The sequence below is a fragment of the Ipomoea nil genome, unplaced genomic scaffold (genome assembly GCF_001879475.1).
Source record: "Ipomoea nil cultivar Tokyo-kokei standard unplaced genomic scaffold, Asagao_1.1 scaffold2036, whole genome shotgun sequence".
NCBI lineage: Eukaryota > Viridiplantae > Streptophyta > Magnoliopsida > Solanales > Convolvulaceae > Ipomoea > Ipomoea nil.
This window is the reverse complement of record NW_017618464.1, coordinates 5,635,203-5,653,433: the sequence shown is the minus strand read 5'-3', so window position 1 is coordinate 5,653,433 and position 18,231 is coordinate 5,635,203. Positions and strand designations below refer to the sequence as shown.

General features: G+C 32.6%; 1 protein-coding gene and 1 long non-coding RNA gene across 6 annotated transcripts; one reads left to right on the top strand and one right to left on the bottom strand.

The window, feature by feature from the left end:
* Nucleotides 1-2,306: 2,306 nt before the first annotated feature.
* On the top strand, nucleotides 2,307-3,143 carry LOC109147920 (protein LIGHT-DEPENDENT SHORT HYPOCOTYLS 1-like). The gene has a single exon (XM_019295593.1). It carries the CDS (start codon nucleotides 2,380-2,382, stop codon nucleotides 3,007-3,009), a length of 630 nt encoding a protein of 209 aa, XP_019151138.1. The 5' UTR covers nucleotides 2,307-2,379; the 3' UTR covers nucleotides 3,010-3,143.
* An 8,005-nt stretch (nucleotides 3,144-11,148) lies between these two features.
* Nucleotides 11,149-13,392, bottom strand: LOC109147921. 5 transcript variants are annotated; one of them, XR_002048729.1, is made up of 5 exons: nucleotides 12,949-13,392; nucleotides 12,786-12,834; nucleotides 11,909-12,691; nucleotides 11,490-11,724; nucleotides 11,149-11,383 (listed from the first exon to the last, which is right to left on the bottom strand). It is a non-coding gene; the product is annotated as an uncharacterized LOC109147921 (long non-coding RNA). The 5 variants fall into 5 exon arrangements; XR_002048728.1 differs by having other exon boundaries at nucleotides 11,909-12,033; XR_002048730.1 differs by having other exon boundaries at nucleotides 11,490-11,711; nucleotides 11,909-12,033.
* Between the last annotated feature and the right edge of the window lie 4,839 nt (nucleotides 13,393-18,231).

Below are 18,231 nucleotides of genomic sequence, written 5' to 3'. Positions count from 1 at the left end.
TTGTGCTAGAAAATTCTAGTCTCAACATTTTTGTCCCTCAAAGATCTTGACGTTTGAAAACTACGGAATTTTATTACGTACATAATTGAATATAATATACTAATTTTACAAAGACCATTTTCCCAAAAAGGTATTACTATATATAGCTAAATTATTTGGATCGTTTGGGTTGAACTTGTGGTTGTTACGTTTCAAGCTAGGTACAGATTTTAGTCATATGAAACGAAATTCCTTCAATTCCCATGCAAGTTTGAGGAGTGGCATGAAATTTCCTAGGTTTTGTTTCCTAGTTTGCCATGATTCATGAATAGTTGCTTTCAGAGCATTTATAGATCTTGACATCTTTTGAAGTTTATGCTAAGTTGCTATTCTACAGTACTTTCGCATGGCAAGACCATATATGGTATATCTCCCTATACCATATTAATCAATTCAATTTTTTTTTCATTTATTTCATTATATTTGACTTTTATATTTAATATAATACTTTTAGTATAATTTTTAAATATATAAATTTTATTATACACTAACACTAAAATAAATATTATAACAAGTAAATAACAATAATTTAGCTTAGACATATAAAATGATACGAACAATACTACATATACTCTCAAATTTAAATTTCACTAAATTTTTACTCTCTGCTTACGTAACGTATTCTGATTCATCCAAAAAAAAAAAAAAAAAAAAAAAAAAAGAATGACCCAAGGTCCCTATGCCATTTTCGAAATGAGATAGAACCTATTATTGTTCATACATACTTTCTCAACCTACTGAAGCCCAACCGAGTCAATACCGCCTTTTCCAAAATGAGATAGAACCTATTACATGTAGGGGTGAATTCATACAGAAAAAAAAAAAAAAAAAAAAAAAAAAAAAAAAAAAAAAAGAATGACCCAAGGTCCCTATGCCATTTTCGAAATGAGATAGAACCTATTATTGTTCATACATACTTTCTCAACCTACTGAAGCCCAACCGAGTCAATACCGCCTTTTCCAAAATGAGATAGAACCTATTACATGTAGGGGTGTTCCTACTGAAGCCCAACCGGCCTTTTCCAAAATGAGATAGAACCTATTTCATGTAGGGGTGTTCCTACTGAAGCCCAACCGAGTCAATACCGCCTTTTCCAAAATGAGATAGAACCTATTACATGTAGGGGTGTTCGTACATACTTTCTCAACCTACTAAAGCCCAACAAGTCAATACCACCTCCACTGAGACTCAACCCCATGACCTCTCACTTGGGAGAGTCACTTCATGCCGCTTGGCCACAAAGTCTTTGGCAGAGTATCTTCATTAATTTGGATTCTAGCATTGATTTTTACAGGTCATGTAAGAAAGAGAAGGGAAAGAGGAGAATAAAAAACAGAGGGAAAAAAGGGAAAATTAAAGCAAAACTTAACACAAAAAGAAAAAAGGAAAAGCAAAGCAGTTCACGCGTCTGGCTGGGCGTTGGATGTCCGTCAAACGCGCACGTATGCATCCCTCTTCTACCTTTTATCTCTTCTGCGGGACTCACAAAAAACTTGATTCTTGCAAAGTAATCTCAACCTTCTTTATCCACTCTTATCTGTCTTTCACATAGGCAAAAAGACTGTAAAAACCTTCCAAAAATCACAAATTAATAGGCTCTTATAGGGGACTAAATATTATTGGTTGATAATTTAATTATAATATTTTTTTTTCCCACCCTAAAGTTGATTGGTGGGCACATCATCAGCTAGGTGATGGCTATCAACCTCCAATCACCTCACATTAATGTCAAGGACTTGGCTTTGTTTCAGTTTTCTTGCAAAATGCTCTCTTCCCACAAAAGGCATCATATCACACCCACCCACCCCCACCAAAACCCCTCTTTTTATTTGCTTTCTGCACCTCCCTCAACACAAAGCCACTGTCCCATACTGAATTTGAGTGAGCTGTGTTTTCATTTCAAGATTCTGTGGAACATACATACATACATATATATATTTATATATTTATATATATATATATATGTACTAGCTTTAGGCCTTTAGCACCTCTGCAGAAAACTCAGTCTGCTGGCCTGGTTTTCAAGATTCTGGGTTGATTATGTTTGAAATGAAAAGTCTTCAGATGATTTATCTGCAGTAAAGTAAGATTCTACTGGGTTCTTCTTCTCATCATCTCCAGTCTGAAAGTTGGGCTCTTTTTGCACAATTATATACACTACATTGTGTCTCTTTTTGTGTATCTATTATATCTCCCTCAGCTTTAGGAGGTTTCTGGTTTTTTGCCTGAAATAGTATCTGTCATAGAATCTTTTTATATACTTTTTTGTAAAGAAAAGTTGAAAGCTTGCAAGATCTGGAAACCCTAGGAGAAAGAAACAGATCTTTGAGTGTGATTCCATGGATTTCATTACTCCGCATCACCAAGGGAATAGTCTTGATTCCGTGAGCGGCGGCGGGGGATTGGTGGCGAGCTCGAACTCCTCCGCCGCCGCCGTCCTTCATCACGCTGCAGCGGCGCCGCCGCCGCCGCCGCTGAGCCGGTACGAGAACCAGAAGCGGCGGGACTGGAACACGTTCTGCCAGTACCTGCGCAACCACAGGCCGCCGCTGTCGCTGCCGCTGTGCAGCGGCGCCCACGTGCTGGAGTTCCTGCGCTACCTCGACCAGTTCGGGAAGACTAAGGTTCACAACCACAACTGCCCCTTCTTCGGAATGCCGAATCCGCCGGCGCCGTGTCCCTGCCCGCTCCGGCAGGCTTGGGGCAGCCTCGACGCGCTCATCGGACGTCTCCGCGCCGCCTACGAGGAGCACGGCGGCAAACCCGAGTCCAACCCGTTCGGCGCCCGCGCCGTGCGGCTCTTCCTCCGCGACGTCCGGGACTTCCAGTCAAAGTCTAGAGGGGTCAGCTATGAGAAGAAGCGGAAGCGCTCGGCGGCGGCGGGTAAGCGTAATTTGGCGGCGGATCAACCTCCTCCGGCGAGTAGTCCCGCCGCGCAATTCTGTGGACACCCAAATAATTTAGAGTGAACTTTATTTTTATGCAAAACATGAAAAGTATCTTCTTCTGGCAAAGTGGTTTCGAATTTCATAACGCCTCTTAATCTCTTATTACCATAATTTTTATTATTATTAAAAAAAATGGTAATAATATTAAAAGAAAATGTGGAAATAGGGCTTTGATTTTTGCATTTTTGCATGCTTTTTATCAAAGCTAATGCTAGTATTGTATGGCGTTTTGAATATATCTTTAGTATATGATTATATTTCCTCGTTTTTTTCCGTTGAATATCCAACTGAAAAATAATAAATAAATTAAATATGCTATTCAAATTATTATGCTAATTTGTTGTTTAATTTTGTAATGCTTTTTCAATATTTTAATTTCATCTCCTTAATTGTGTAATTAATAAATTTAAGTGTAGTATTTGACAATTAAGATGAAAACCCTTGCATTATTAATAATGACTTTAGGAGTAATTAATATTGGCCTGAAAGTGGTAATCGAGCAAATATAATATTATTCTTATCTGTTCATATACTTTCTCAACCTACTAAAACATAAAGAACCAATAACGCCTTCACTGAAACTTGAACTCATAATTTTTCAAATGGAAACCCAACCCGGGTACCATTGGACCACATAGTCCTAGTATTATTCTCGTACTTAAAAGGTCACAAATTTACATTTTCTTGATAGAGTTGTCACTTTTGTATTTTCTTTTGTTATTTTTCCGGTTTTAACTGGTTTAATTAGTTCAAAACTTTAGGGTAACATCTTACTTTTAGTAATCATATTTTCAATCGATTTTTAGTAAAGTTCTAAACCAATTAAACCGGTTGAAAATTAATGAGAAGGACTAAAAGTGAGGAGAATATAATTAAATTTATCTTACAATAAAACTTTGTTTTCGAGTTTTGCTATATAATTTTTTTCCAAAATTACTTTTTTGATATTTTCTTCCAAAATAGTGCTGACATTATTAGATTGGTTTTTTTTATATATATATATTTCATTACTTCCTGAATTCTCTTTTTCTCTTGATAAGTTAGTCAACGTATAATTAATATAAAAAAAAAATTATGTTGTCCTTTTTATTAAGAGATAAATTAGAGAGAATAAGAATATTATTATGTATATAATCGCAATAATAACTTCACCTTTTTTTTTTATAATACACCTTTTTTCTTTATTTATTTATTATTAAATAAATTTTAAAAATATAGGAAATGTACGCTTCATTAAACTATAATGCAATAAAGATGTGATGATGAGGTATTAGGTTGACAAAAACTTAATGTCTTGTGTTTGTCTGAGAGTGTCCTTCCAGAGTTCCAGATAATTCCAGTTGTTAGTTGTTGCATATATAGATCTTGCTAGCTTTGTACGGAGTATAGTGTTGAGTAATAATGTACTAATGTATAAAGATAAATATATTGGCACTGTTAGATAAATAATTGTTAGTTGATTGGGTTAGAGGTTATAACTTGTTTATTACATTAGCTGATTATAGAAAAATATTCGGTAAATTAGTTGTTAGTTGATAATTATTTGGTATAATATCTTTTCTCAAAAAGCTAATTGAAAAGGTTGAATTGACCAATTTTTTGTATTTTAGTATTTTGGAATTACAAAAAACTTATTTACCAAACACTTGTATTGATTTTTTTAACTAAGTCAAACAGCTAATAGTGGTCAAATAAGTCAAAATTAACTGATAAGTTAACTATTTTACCAAACAAGGCTATTGTAATTTTTTTTAAAAAAAAGTTATATTATATATTAAAAGTTTGTATTAAACACTAAAAATTAAATTCAGAAGTTATTAGAATGTTAAAGAAAATGTCCTTTCGTCACCATTACAATGTATATCTCTCTAAAATGTAAAAGTGTAAACTATTACGGCAAATGTCGTTACGGGCTTATAGCTTGTAGTGAAAGTATAACTATATTTCTTTATACTTATATAGTAATCAGCGTCACATATTAACTTCCCATACTTACTGGTCATATCGCATATCATGTTTCTTTATACTTATATAGCAGTTAGCATCATATTTTGAATTCATTTGAGCGACAATAGATGTTGGACCAACAACAATTTATAGTGAGAAGCTAATTTTGTTATAAATGCTTTAACTAATATTAACCTATGCATGCACCAACAAAATGATGTATACATTTAGCCTTATCGTGGGTACTAGCTTAGTATATAAGCATTTTTAGATTTGATAGGGAATATTTCTCGATATCTCCCTCTACGTATTGTGTACTTGTTCGATTTGATAGGGAATATTTCTCGATATCTCCCTCTACGTATTGTGTACTTGTTCGATATCTAGTCAGGTCACTTAGAGGAATTATTTTTGACCTTGACCGACCATTACCTTGATATTCCTGATCTAAATGCTACAATCGAGCTAAAATCACGGTCATAGTACGTAGTACGTACTTCGTTGTCTTGGGACCAATCCCGACCTATTTAAGTCGGGCAGTCATCCCGAGCAGGGTTGCTTGAGGATTTGGGTCTAGGTTCCTAACTTTAACCCGACCGCATCCCTCAGTGGGTCGTCAGAAATATCGTTACACGTGGCTGACAGAGTATTGTTCTCGAGCTAACTGATTGCATGTGTGACACGTCTCAGATATGCTAGGAGCTCGACATGTATGTGTCTTCCTTTCTACGCTATAAATGCCGCATTTAAGGCTAGAAGGAGGACTGTTGGCCCTTTTACCTACTACGATATAGCTCGGGACCCTCTGACCTCACGTCTTAACCTGAGCTCGAGACTTAAACCAACAAGCATACTATATAAAATCTAAATACAATACGACCTATCAGTTCGTACGTATTCAGAACTTTCGAGTGTATTTATACTATCAAGACCTGTTGGGTAGTTGAGGCACATCTCACATGTCAGGATCAAGCGTGTCTAGCATTTGGTTTGTACACCAAAAGTTACAGCTAGTAGTGAAAACACTACTTTATTTTCATATATTTGCATAGCAATCAACATCACGTTTCGATATCAGGATGCTAGACTCACCCCTCTAAGCATCTGCCCAACACTGTGATTTACCTCCTCCAAACCTCCACCCGTCTCTAGTGTAAGAGTGATAAATATGGCCCTTAAGTTTGGATTCAAACTTATTAACCTATGCATGCATTTTTCTCGCTTCCATAGTTTGTATTTAAATTTTTAATGTTTTACAGTCTAAGTTTCTTTTAATTTACCAACTACTATGTAGTGTGATAGCACATATGTTATCATTATAAATGTGGTCACAGTATACTACCTTATAAAGAATTGATTTTTTTTTTAATCTTTTAATTTTTTTTTTAGGGAAAATGGTCAAATAGGCCTTGAATTTTACTCAATAAGTCAATTAGGTCTTTAAACTTTCAAAGGTTGTAATTAAACACTGAAACATGTTATTTTAAAGCATTGAGACCTAGAAACCGGTTGGTGACCTGTAAATGGCTGTAATTACAAGTCACTAGGATTCCAGCGGACCTCCAACCATATTCTGGCCAAAAACACCGACGAAACGATCGTCGGTGTCAGTTGATCGATCGCCTTCTCCAGTCGCCAGAACCCTAGTAACCTGTAAATTACAGGTCACCAACCGATTTCTAGATCTCAATGCTCTAAAATAATATGTTTAAGGGCTTAATTACAATATTTGAAAGTTTAAGGGGAGTAATTGACTTCTTGAATAAAGTTCATGAGCATATTTAATCATTTTCTTTTTTTTTTTTTAATTATGTAGTAGACACGAGATAAAAATAATAATAATTGGGTCAAAGTACCTATGAAATCCCGGTACTATAATGTTTTGTTCAATTTAGTCCTTGTACCTTTATTCTGTTCAATTTAGTCCCTCTACTTTAAAAAGTTGTGAAACTAAGGACAATTGTCCAAATCTCATTAGGAACATGATTGTAATTATTTATTTTGGACATATTAATTTAATATATTAGTGGTAAAAATAATTAATTTTAAATATTTATAAAGTAATATATGAGTAGGAATATAAATATCGTCACCGCCACGTAACATAAGTTAACGATAATATTAACACTGTTACTATTGTCCTCAATTGCACCACTTTTGAAAGTAGAGGGACTAAATTGAACAAAATAAAAGTATAAGGACTAAATTGAACAAAATGTTATAGTACAGAACCTCGTAGTTACTTTAACCTAATAATTGTAATGTCACACTTTAATTAACTAAGACAAAAAGGTTTCAATTTCAATGTTGTCAGGTGAATGTTGGATTATATCTTATCTAATTTATATATGTTTGGTTATTTTAAATTAGTATTTTACATGAATGGAAACTAAATTGGTAAGTAAATGTCGCGTGGGTACGGTCACTGAGGATTATGGCGTACTAAAGATAGTAAGAAAACGTTTGCTCAAAATAGCAATCCATTATTGGTATTTGGTACGTTAATATAAAGCCAAATATATATATATATATATATATATATATATATATATATATATATATATATATATATATAATTTCAGAATTATATTAGTGGAGCACAGAGAGCCTAGCAAAGCTATAACCTATACATATTTGAGGAGTGAAAGAGAGACATTGTTAGGTATTGACTTTGTATTAGCAAATCCATAATTGTAGTACTTACATGACGACACTTCACATGTTTTCCATTTTTTTCTTTAAAAAATTATTATGTAGATTCTGTATGATCACATAAAGTCTGTGAATAAGACGGGTTTACAAACAATATTTTAATTTTTGATAATTCATTTTTCTAGGTTACGAGAGAATCCCTTAATCCGTGAATCACATAAAAAAGATAAATCACAAATTTAATAAGAGGGTGATAATAAGAATTGAATTAGTGATAATCAATGTATAAAAATTACACTATATTTAATCGGCTACTCAACATAATTAGTAGGGAGTAATTTTTTTTTAAAGAGATGACGTGTCATCTATGGAAACAAACAATCATCGACTAATTCATAGATCTTGGTTGATAAGTACATTTATTTTTAATGCAGCATATCATCGACTAATTCATAGATAGTCAATAAATATAAAGAGTTTTATTTTCATGTTAGCAAACAAACATTATAAGACAAGATTTAGAAGAGAGAATATAGCATTTTTTTTGTAAAGAAAAATATTTACAAATATTCATTGATATATTTTTTATTGATACATTCTCCATGCTTCATATCTCTTTGGGTGTGTTTGACAATTAGATGCTAATTGATAAGTAATAGTTAATTGTGTTAACTATTTTAACCAATTTGAGGTATTTGAAAAATTAATTGTTTACCGTTAGCGGTAACATATAAAATAATTTTAAAGGACATAAATCTATTATTTTATTTATTAAATAATACTTAAATTATTTTTAATTTTAGATATATGTTTTAAAGTAAGTTTTCTTATCAACGTTGTTGTATTATCATTTTGTTATTTTAACAATTATTTTTGTTTTTAATAATAATAATTCAGCATTAAAAAGTAAATTTAAAGATAAAATCACAATAACTAACCATTATTAACCGTAAATTAATCTTTAAAAAAATTGTAATCAACCGATATTAAACCGTTAAAAAAATTACTCTAAATAAATTTTTTATTTTTTTTCTCATTACAAAAAAATAATAATAAATAAATAAACGAATTACTCACATTCAATGTTCAACTTGATCAAACAACTAAAATTGATCAAATAAATTAAAAATTAATTGATAAGCCATTTGTCAAACCCCCTCTATATCTCATTTTATTTTCATGATATATCATGCATTAAACTCCACAGCCGTCGACAAAAAACATAATTGTCATTTTATACAAATCGTACTAATTTAACTTGATGTACTCCTAATAACTAAGAAATTAACTAATGCATTCTATTAGACATCATTAAATTTTTTAGGTGCACAATAAATTTTTGTGGGCCACACAAATATTGTTGTGTCAAATCATTGGATTTGCTCCAAATGTTTCTAAATATCTAGAGCACAACTTGTATAGTTGTATGCCTCTATCGAGAACCGTTGGATGAGTATTATAATATTGTAAAAAAAAATTAATTTAAGCAATATCCTAATTGCCCAATAATTTGTCATAAATGCGAATATTTTATTTATTTAATTATTTATTAAAAAATACTTCTTACCCATTCTAATTTTCTCCTCTTAAATTATCTTCATGATATGCCTTATAATCATTAGGTGTAATGAATTAGTTGACACCACCAACTTTTAATAAAAAAGTAAAATAATCAATCAAATAGTGTCACAGAAAATTATTATGAGAAGAAGTCCGCACGGGCTTAGCTCAATTGAGCATGCTGTATTTAGAAGAAATGACCAAAGTTCGAACCTAAACAAAAGCAGTGTAAGAATTATGCCTAAAGTAAGTAAATCTTTTATGCGTACCGACATTTAACCTTTGTCTCTATGCAAAAATAAATAAATAAATAAATAAAAAGAACAGCTAAAATCAGGCAAAAAATAATAAAAATAAAAACACAAGGAGCACCTTGCAAATCCTTCTAAAATAATACTGGTTTTATTTGCTACCGATAAATATGTCCTAATTAAACTTCTAATTGATACTTCTCCCAAATTCTTGCACATTGAGAGCATATTTACAATAGGTCCTAGAATTTTGGGTCCGTTTACCAATAGAAAACTGTTTTCTGTTTTCTATTTTCTAATTTTTTTAGTTTTCATTCTCTGTTTTTCATTCTCTGTTTTCTGTTTAGAAAACTTGTTTACTAACTGAAAATTGTTCTCTGTTTTCTATTTTCTAATTTTCAGTTTTCACCTAAAATTTAGTTTAGATAATATTAATAATTTTTGAGCTAATATTTAAAATTTTTTGTTGGATACATTCATTTGAATGACATGTATATGAATATATAACTTTTACTTTGAATTCTAATATATGTGAGATTTTAATATCCGATATCTGGACCGAACTTGTATTATGATGTAACATAATTAAAAACATCCAAACTAATAATCTATTGAGTTCAATCAAAATCTAAAGCATTATATAGAGTTTAATTCTTAATTTTGATAATGTAAATAATGTAGTCTAACTTTAAAGTGTAAGCAAATAAATAATGTTTAAATAAGTAAAGTAAGTATAAAAGATAGAAGATAGTGATAAGTAAAATAGGATGATAATGAATGTAATCATAGTAATGTGGTTATAGTAACATATAACTAAGTAGATGATAGATGATTCTATTTTCCATTTCGAAAACAGTTTTTAAGTGTGTTCCAGTTTTTCAGAAATTATTTTCAGTTTTCAAAATGAAAACTGTGTTAATAAACATGTTTTCTGTTTTCTATTTTTCAGTTTCCGGAAATTCTCAGAAATTTTCAGTTAGTAAACGGCCCCTTAATTTTCACCTCTATTTGTTAAGTGAAGATTTGGAGGGTCAAGATCTGTTTCACATACATACATATATAGATTATAAGCTAGCTTAAAAGCTTTTAGCTACTAGCTTATTTTAAAACATTATTTAGGATAATGTTTTAAAATAAGCTATTATTTAAAACTTGTTGTATTTTACCACACAAAATTTATAATTTATTTGTAACTTAAAATGAGCTATTAGCTCTAAAACACTGCTGGAAATTTCGCATTTTCCGTCCAACAAATGTTGGACGGAAAACGCGATATATTGGTCGGAAACGACGTTTCCGTCCAACATACCGACCAAAAGGAACGTTCGGAAAAACCTCCGTGGGAAATTCCGTCCAACTACAATTTTTGGTCGGAAATAGCGTCCAACGAACAAAAATTGGACGGAAATTCCGGAAAGTAACCCACCATTTTTAAAACGTGGGAACTTCCAATCAACTTTGTGCGTTGGTCGGAAATTCCGTCCAACTACGTGCGTTGGTCGGAAATTCCGACCCAACGTTGGACGGAAAACTCACATATTATATTTTGTTATTTTCCTTCCAACTGTTGGTAGGAAAATCCTAAATCATATGGAATATTTTTATTATTTTTATATTACTAGAATTTTATTTATAACTGTTGTTAATAAATTATGTCATCAACAAATTAATGAACACACTAAATTGAAAATTGAAAATTGAAAATATATTTAAACATCAAAATTATTTACAACAAAATTATGTTCATGTTCATAAAAAAAACATAAAAAATATATACTACTTGATTCATACTCCGTACTACTTAAGTATGAAAATATACTTATTTGATACTACATAAGTATGCTCGCTGCACCCAATTAAGCCTTCAAATCCGGCACTGCTTCAATGGCTTTGATCAATGCAGCATCCACAACCTCCTTCAAATCCGGCACTGCTTCAGCTTTCTCACCTTCAACTTCAACTATACCATTCACTATTTCATATCTCTGCACGTTTTATTTTTTCACTTCATTATGAATTTGAGACAGAGAATTACAAGCCAATGGAACAGCATATGTATAACAATATAATATGTAAAAGAGCCTTACAAACCTTTGTATATAGTGGTTGATAAAGCATATGATACTTGGCTTCAAGTGTTGCTCTCTCTTCAAGAAACTTAGCCTCCAATTCATCATGTTGAGTCAGCACAATTGAGCACCCAAAAAGGTACCAAAATCCACCAAGGGAGCATCAATATACGCCCTAGCAGTGTTGAACTGCAGATCTGCTCCTTAGCTAATAATGCAGCAATTTGGATGGCATTTCTAACACCTGATAATAATAACTTCAGAAAAGATATATAGTGTTACAAGTGAAAGGCTATATACAGCAAAGTGTCGAGGGCATATATTATCAATCACATAAAAATATTGATTAAAAAGGCTATATACTGTGATTCAAAATATTGTATAACCCCAGTGTTTAGAATAAAAACAATGTTGACAAGTTGGAATATTTAGCAAACTCACATGTCTGATTTGCAACTAAGTTGTTTTTGTGGAAAAATAACCTGAGCAGAATGAGAGTCATGTGTGGGGGGGATAGGATGACTCATTATGCAGATAGCACGAGAAACCTTCACAACCTTCTTGACCTGTATTGTGATTCAGTTTAGATGGATTGCAAATAGAAATCAAAACAAGAATCTATGTTTCTAGTTCCTACCAGGCAGATAATCCAAATTGGGATGGAATTGATATGCAAACAAATTAAAAAGTTTCAAAACATCAGTCCATATTCACCAAAACATCTATTCCTCTTATCACATAATATAAGTCTATTATTACCTTATAATATCAACCACAAATACACTCTATAATAAACAGTATCCTTGATGAATACATACAGGAGAACAAATCACAATGTTCTTATGTTCATAACGCCTCCAACACTGTAATTTTTTTGTTTTCTTATTAATTATTTTCTTCAAATTTCATTTCACCATCAACTAAGGATATAATTCAACTAAGACATCACTTAGTACAGAATCACAATTACAACAGAACTGAAAAGCAATCTTCCATTGATCTTTGCCAAATTAAATATAGCATCATTATATCAATTGAAAATTTAATACAATTTACCAACTTGACAAGCAAAGATAAATTTTCAAAAGAAATTATAACTTGCAGTAACCAGATTAACACCACAACTATTAGCTCCTAGACATAATCCAGTAAACATTGCTCCACAACCAGAATACATATCCAGGAGAGTCATTTCAGAACTATCCTCTTTAGCTTCTGCAAATTCTGCAACATCCATCTCACTTGAGATTGTAGAATTGGACTTACTAGGATAAATCAAAACATATTAGGATAAAAAAGTAGCAATTGAAAAACTCACTGGAAATGATTCAAGTACACAGTGTCCTTGGCTCTATAGTACCATTGAGCTGTAAAATAAAGTACACTATCAACTGCTTCAAACATTTCTATAATTCTGCAGATGTAATAATCTTCACCATCTCCAGCATGAACAGAGGAAACATCAGAAAGTAGGCCCTTACCTCTCTGGTTGCCGGTCGGTGTACAACAGTGGTAGACGAAGGTGAGGCTACGGTGGCGAGGAGCGAGGAGACTGGTCACTGGTGGTAGACGGCGTGAGGCTACGGTGGCGAGGAGCAAGGAGACTGCCGACTGGTCACTGGTGGTAGACGGCGTTCCTACGGTGGTCGGTGGCGAGGAGAGTGAGTGCGTGGCTGCGTATGGACTACGGTGGTCGGTGGCGAGCGGCGAGGAGCGGTTGGCGATGGCGACCCTGTTGCTGTGGCTGTTGGCGGCAAGGGGAGGCTACCGGACGGAGGGCGTGGGTGGACTGAGGAGCCAGAGAGAGGGCGTGGGCGGCGATATCGGAGGATTTAGGGATTTTCAGATTGAAGATTGAAGTTATTTGTAGAGAAGACCTAATTTTGGTTGGAGAGAAGACCTAATTTTGCTAAGTATTTGGGACTATTGCGTAATAGAGAAGGTTGGAAGCGGTAATATTTTAATTTCCTAAATATTTGGTGGGAATGAATTAGGTTTTATTTTGAGATGATTTTTCAGATATCAATTGTGGGAATGAATATTAAATTTCCGTCCAATATTACGTTGGACGGATATTAAAATACCTACTATTTTAATTTCTACCTATCAGTTAATTCGACTTTACCAACCAACACTATAGGTTGGTCAGAATTTCCGTCCAACGCGCAAGTGTTGGACGGAAATTCCGTTCAACACTTCCGCGTTGGACGGAAATTCCGACCAACTTTCCGTCCACCCATCTTTAGTAACAGAAAGTTGAAATCTTTAGTAAAATACCGACCAATTTACGGTTGGACGGAAATGTTGGACGGAAAACGCGAGATTTCCAGCAGTGAAATACGTTATATCAAACATAACCTAAACGTGCCGTTGACTGTTATATAAATATAAGTAAATAAAATCATTCATTCACTACTAACTATAACTTTTAACGTAATGATAAGTGTTTAATCGATCATCTACCGTCAACCATTTACTTTTTTTTTGGTAGAGGGAAGGGCCATAGGCCCCGGGAGATTAGTAAAATCTTCTAACAGCTACGCCATTAGCATCACGATTGAGCATTAGGATGATTTCTTCGGGAGGATGCCGTAGGATATTAGTGCCCCATGGAGAGTCTTGACCCATATTTGCGAGATAGTCTGCGCACTGGTTCCCTTCTCTAAAAATATGTTTGAGCTCACATGCAAGGAAACCATGCATAAGAGTCTTACAGTCTTTAATGAGAGTATCCGCTTCCACGTTGGTCTCAGTATTCTTGCTAAGGGCTTGAACTACCGCCAACGCCGTCAACCATTTACTATTCTCATAGAGTTGCATTTTAATAAGGTCGAGTTTTTAAAATACATTTTATACGAATGAGCTGCAATATTATAGTTTTAACATGTTGTACGGGATAAATTTATTTGGATTGACACTAGTGAATATTGATAGATCATATCAAAACAAACAAAACAAAGGAAACATTATTCATTGAACCATAAAGCAATCATTCATCAAACTGGTGTCTCATAATTTATACCCAAAAAAAAAAAAAAAAAAAAAAAAAAAAGGTAAAAAACCAAGAACAGCAACTGGCAAGATTGATTTGAAAACCCAGCAGCGGTGCACTAGAAAAGTCCAAATGCAAATATCACAAAAACTGTCACACTTTATAATGTTTTTGACTGTTCTTGTCCTCAAGCCATAGGTCATTGTCACTTGACAAATTCACTTTTTATATACAGTACATACTTTGGAATTTTTGATTGATCTCCATTTTAGTTAATTAATGTGTACTAGTTTTTTTTTTATTTGTTACACACAAGTCATGTAAGGTTGGTAAGCATCTCGATCATTAAATAAAAAATTTAAAACATATACATAAACCGACAAAAAAAAAATGTGTTTCATTCGTTCGACAAAAATGACAACTCAACTCCAGATAAGATATTGTGAAAATAATCAATAAGAGAAGTTATCTTTGTGCTCGAAACAATGATGAATTGAAGCTAGTGAACTTTTGACGTTGGTATATCTTTTAATTTATTGACAAAAAATTTATTTTCAAATCTTATACGTCACCTAATCTCTTTAATAAGGTGCGCTGAACAAAATCATGACCTAAATTTTCCTTGGACACTTTTAGGACTTTCTAACATGGAGTTATAAAATAAAAGAATAAATAAATGAATATATCATAGACATTTTTTAAAAATTATAGCAAAGAATGGATGCTTATAGGGTGGTGGAGGAACGTAACTAAGCACATACGTGCACCACCACCCGTAGATTCAAGCTAGAAAGAGTGTCAACTAACACTATATAAGAGTAGAGTTTATTACATTTGCACTCTTAAATAGAGATTGTGGGTTTCCTTTGTCACGCAAAAGATAGAGTGCCAACAAGCTCCGAAGTGGGTGACCGAGTGGGAGAGTAAGTGGATTATGATTCTTGTACCAAAAAGTTACAAGTTCAATTCTTGTCAATATTTTCTCGGTCGACTCCATCGCACAGAGTTTTCCTAGTGCATGTGTTTTATTACCTCACATGCATGTGTGATTTGCAAGCTATTACACAAGAAAAATGTTTACCATGTATCGCGCTACAGGTAGTAGATGTGGTTTTCTTCATAACCAAAAAATAATAAAGAGTGTTAATTCTTTATTTTTCACACAGGATTTTCCTAATGTTGTTTACCTAGCCCTGAAAGAGGTACACAAATGGGAGGAGGAGGAAAACAATTCTATAAAAATGTTTTTAGTATATTGGAATATGTCGATAGAAGAACAAAATATAGTTTAGTTTTTTTTTGCAACTTCCATTAATTATGAGATGAAATAAAGAATGAAAGACTGTTGTGTCTTAATTTTTTGTACTTTTTTCATTTAAAAAAACACTTGTAAAATAGAGCTAGGGTATTGCGCCTTAATATTTTGTGGAAAAAATAAATCATATTGTCATAATTTTTTAGTATTTAATATTAAAATTCATGCACCTCTCGTTCAATTATTAGTATCTAAATCAAAACATAATAAGTGTGAATGAAAGTTATACCCCTGATTTATGTTCGTTTTTTCCATTAAGTTTTTTTTGTACATTATGCTATAAAGGTTGTTCATTAAAATATTTTGGACAAACATACCCCTACCGTTATAACTTCCGTTATCTTTTCCACTATTGTTACCATGCACATGCATCCACCATATATTTTCTTATCTTCTACATTAATAATAATATATACACATTAAATATTTGAGTTATATGTTAATTATTACATAAATATAAATATCAAATTTATAAAAATGATTTACATTATTATAATTATTATTTAAAATAATTTAAATATCTAAAATTTAAATAAATTTAAAATTTTAATATAATGTATTAATATTGGGCACCTATTTGTTGCGCGTCGCGCATAAAAAATACTAGTTAATATATAAATGACAATATAGATATAGCCCTATTTGAAATGACAGTAAAAAAAAAAAAACTTATGTGACTCTTATATACTTCAGATCTTTTACTTATTCAAAAAATTCTTTATATTCAAATGTTTCATAGATTATCCCTACTTAATACATTTGAACATTATCACTTGTTTATTGTTTTTTAACTTATATAAAAATAAATAAATAAGCCACCCAATAATGGAAGGGTAGAATCCCCCCATTTCCTCTTATAGAGCAATTAGAAATAAATATTACAAGTACAATATATATATATATATATATATATATATATATATATATATATTCTTCACCATTTTGTTAGGTAATATATAAATAAAATAATACTCCGTAAATAAATGCAATTAGCCAATTATTGTTAATAATATTATTTTTTTATTTTTATTTTTTTTTAAATCATCTAGTTTAGCTGTTTGCCACACGACGGAGAACAGTTCGATCCGTACGAAGAAAATGAGAATCCCGCAATTCATGGGAGGAAAAGTTTGGCGTATAGAGATGACACGTGCTGATGTGGGGCCCACAAATAATGTTCCCACGTGTCAGATGTACTGCTTGTCGGCGGCACAGTCCCCTCTCTCTTCCTCGCGCTTCCCGTCCGACATCCTACACCCTTCCCTTTCGCTACGCTGACGCGTGGAATGCTCTGAGCCGTCGGATCCACGTTCTCCCCTCCAGCAGGAAGCCATTGTCCGTACGATGCCCGCATTTTCCATCTTTGGCTTTATCGTATGTTGCTATTTAAGGGGCAGTGATAATTGCAGCCCCATCCCCTATCCTCTTTCGTGTTTGGAGGGAAATCTCAAAATATGGTAAGTGACGGACAAATAAAATTAATATCCTTACTAATCTACTCTCTCAAAAGTCCAAACAAACATAATTTTTTTTTTTTTAAACATCTTGAAATTACCTGCTAGACTGTCATTATCGTTTGAAATGCAAGTAGAACGATCTATTAGGGGGAAAGAATCAATTTTTAGACAATATTAATAGTGAACTGGTGAATGGTACATATTTCAAGTTATCTACGCAGATTCACGGCTTGAGACATCATCTGTGCCGTTGAAAAAACGGAACAGTTTTGCCATGCAGCATGCACAATTAATTACAATTTTTTTTTATTTCTTAAGTGGCTTGGTAAAAAATAAATATTTGACCGTCTAATAATTGAGACTTTATACTTGGACATTTTGCACAGTTCAAAATCCGCCCCGCTAATAACCCACAACCCAATAGTAATAGGTGACATACCTAAATGGGTACTTGGTTGGGATTATAGGCATAAAGAGGGGATAAAAACAAAATTCACAATTGGAACATGTGACGTCTAAAATATTATATTCAAAGGTAGTGAACGTAGGGAACCCGCGTATGGAGTCATTGCCTTCCAAATTTGTACCCTTCATCCACTACTTTATTGCATTTATGAAGAATATAAGAATCTCTTTTGGTATAAATAAATAACATTTCTGATAATTTTAGACCGACAATTCACATTAAAAATGGTAAAACACTAAAACCTAGCTAGCTTGAAACATACTCCATAGTTATAAATTTATAATGTTTAAAACATTTACATTGCTAAAAAATATAACTACAATGACTATTATATATTTCATTCCTTCTCTTCTTTTTTTTTTTTTTTTTGAAATATGTGATCATTGTTATTATTAGCTAGATTCGAAGCCTAATTCCTAAACCCAAAAATAAACATCTTGGTTTAACAATTCAGGTTAAAGTACCTACGAGGTCCATGTACTATAACGTTTTGTTTAATTTAGTCTTTATACTTTTATTTTGTTCAATTTAGTC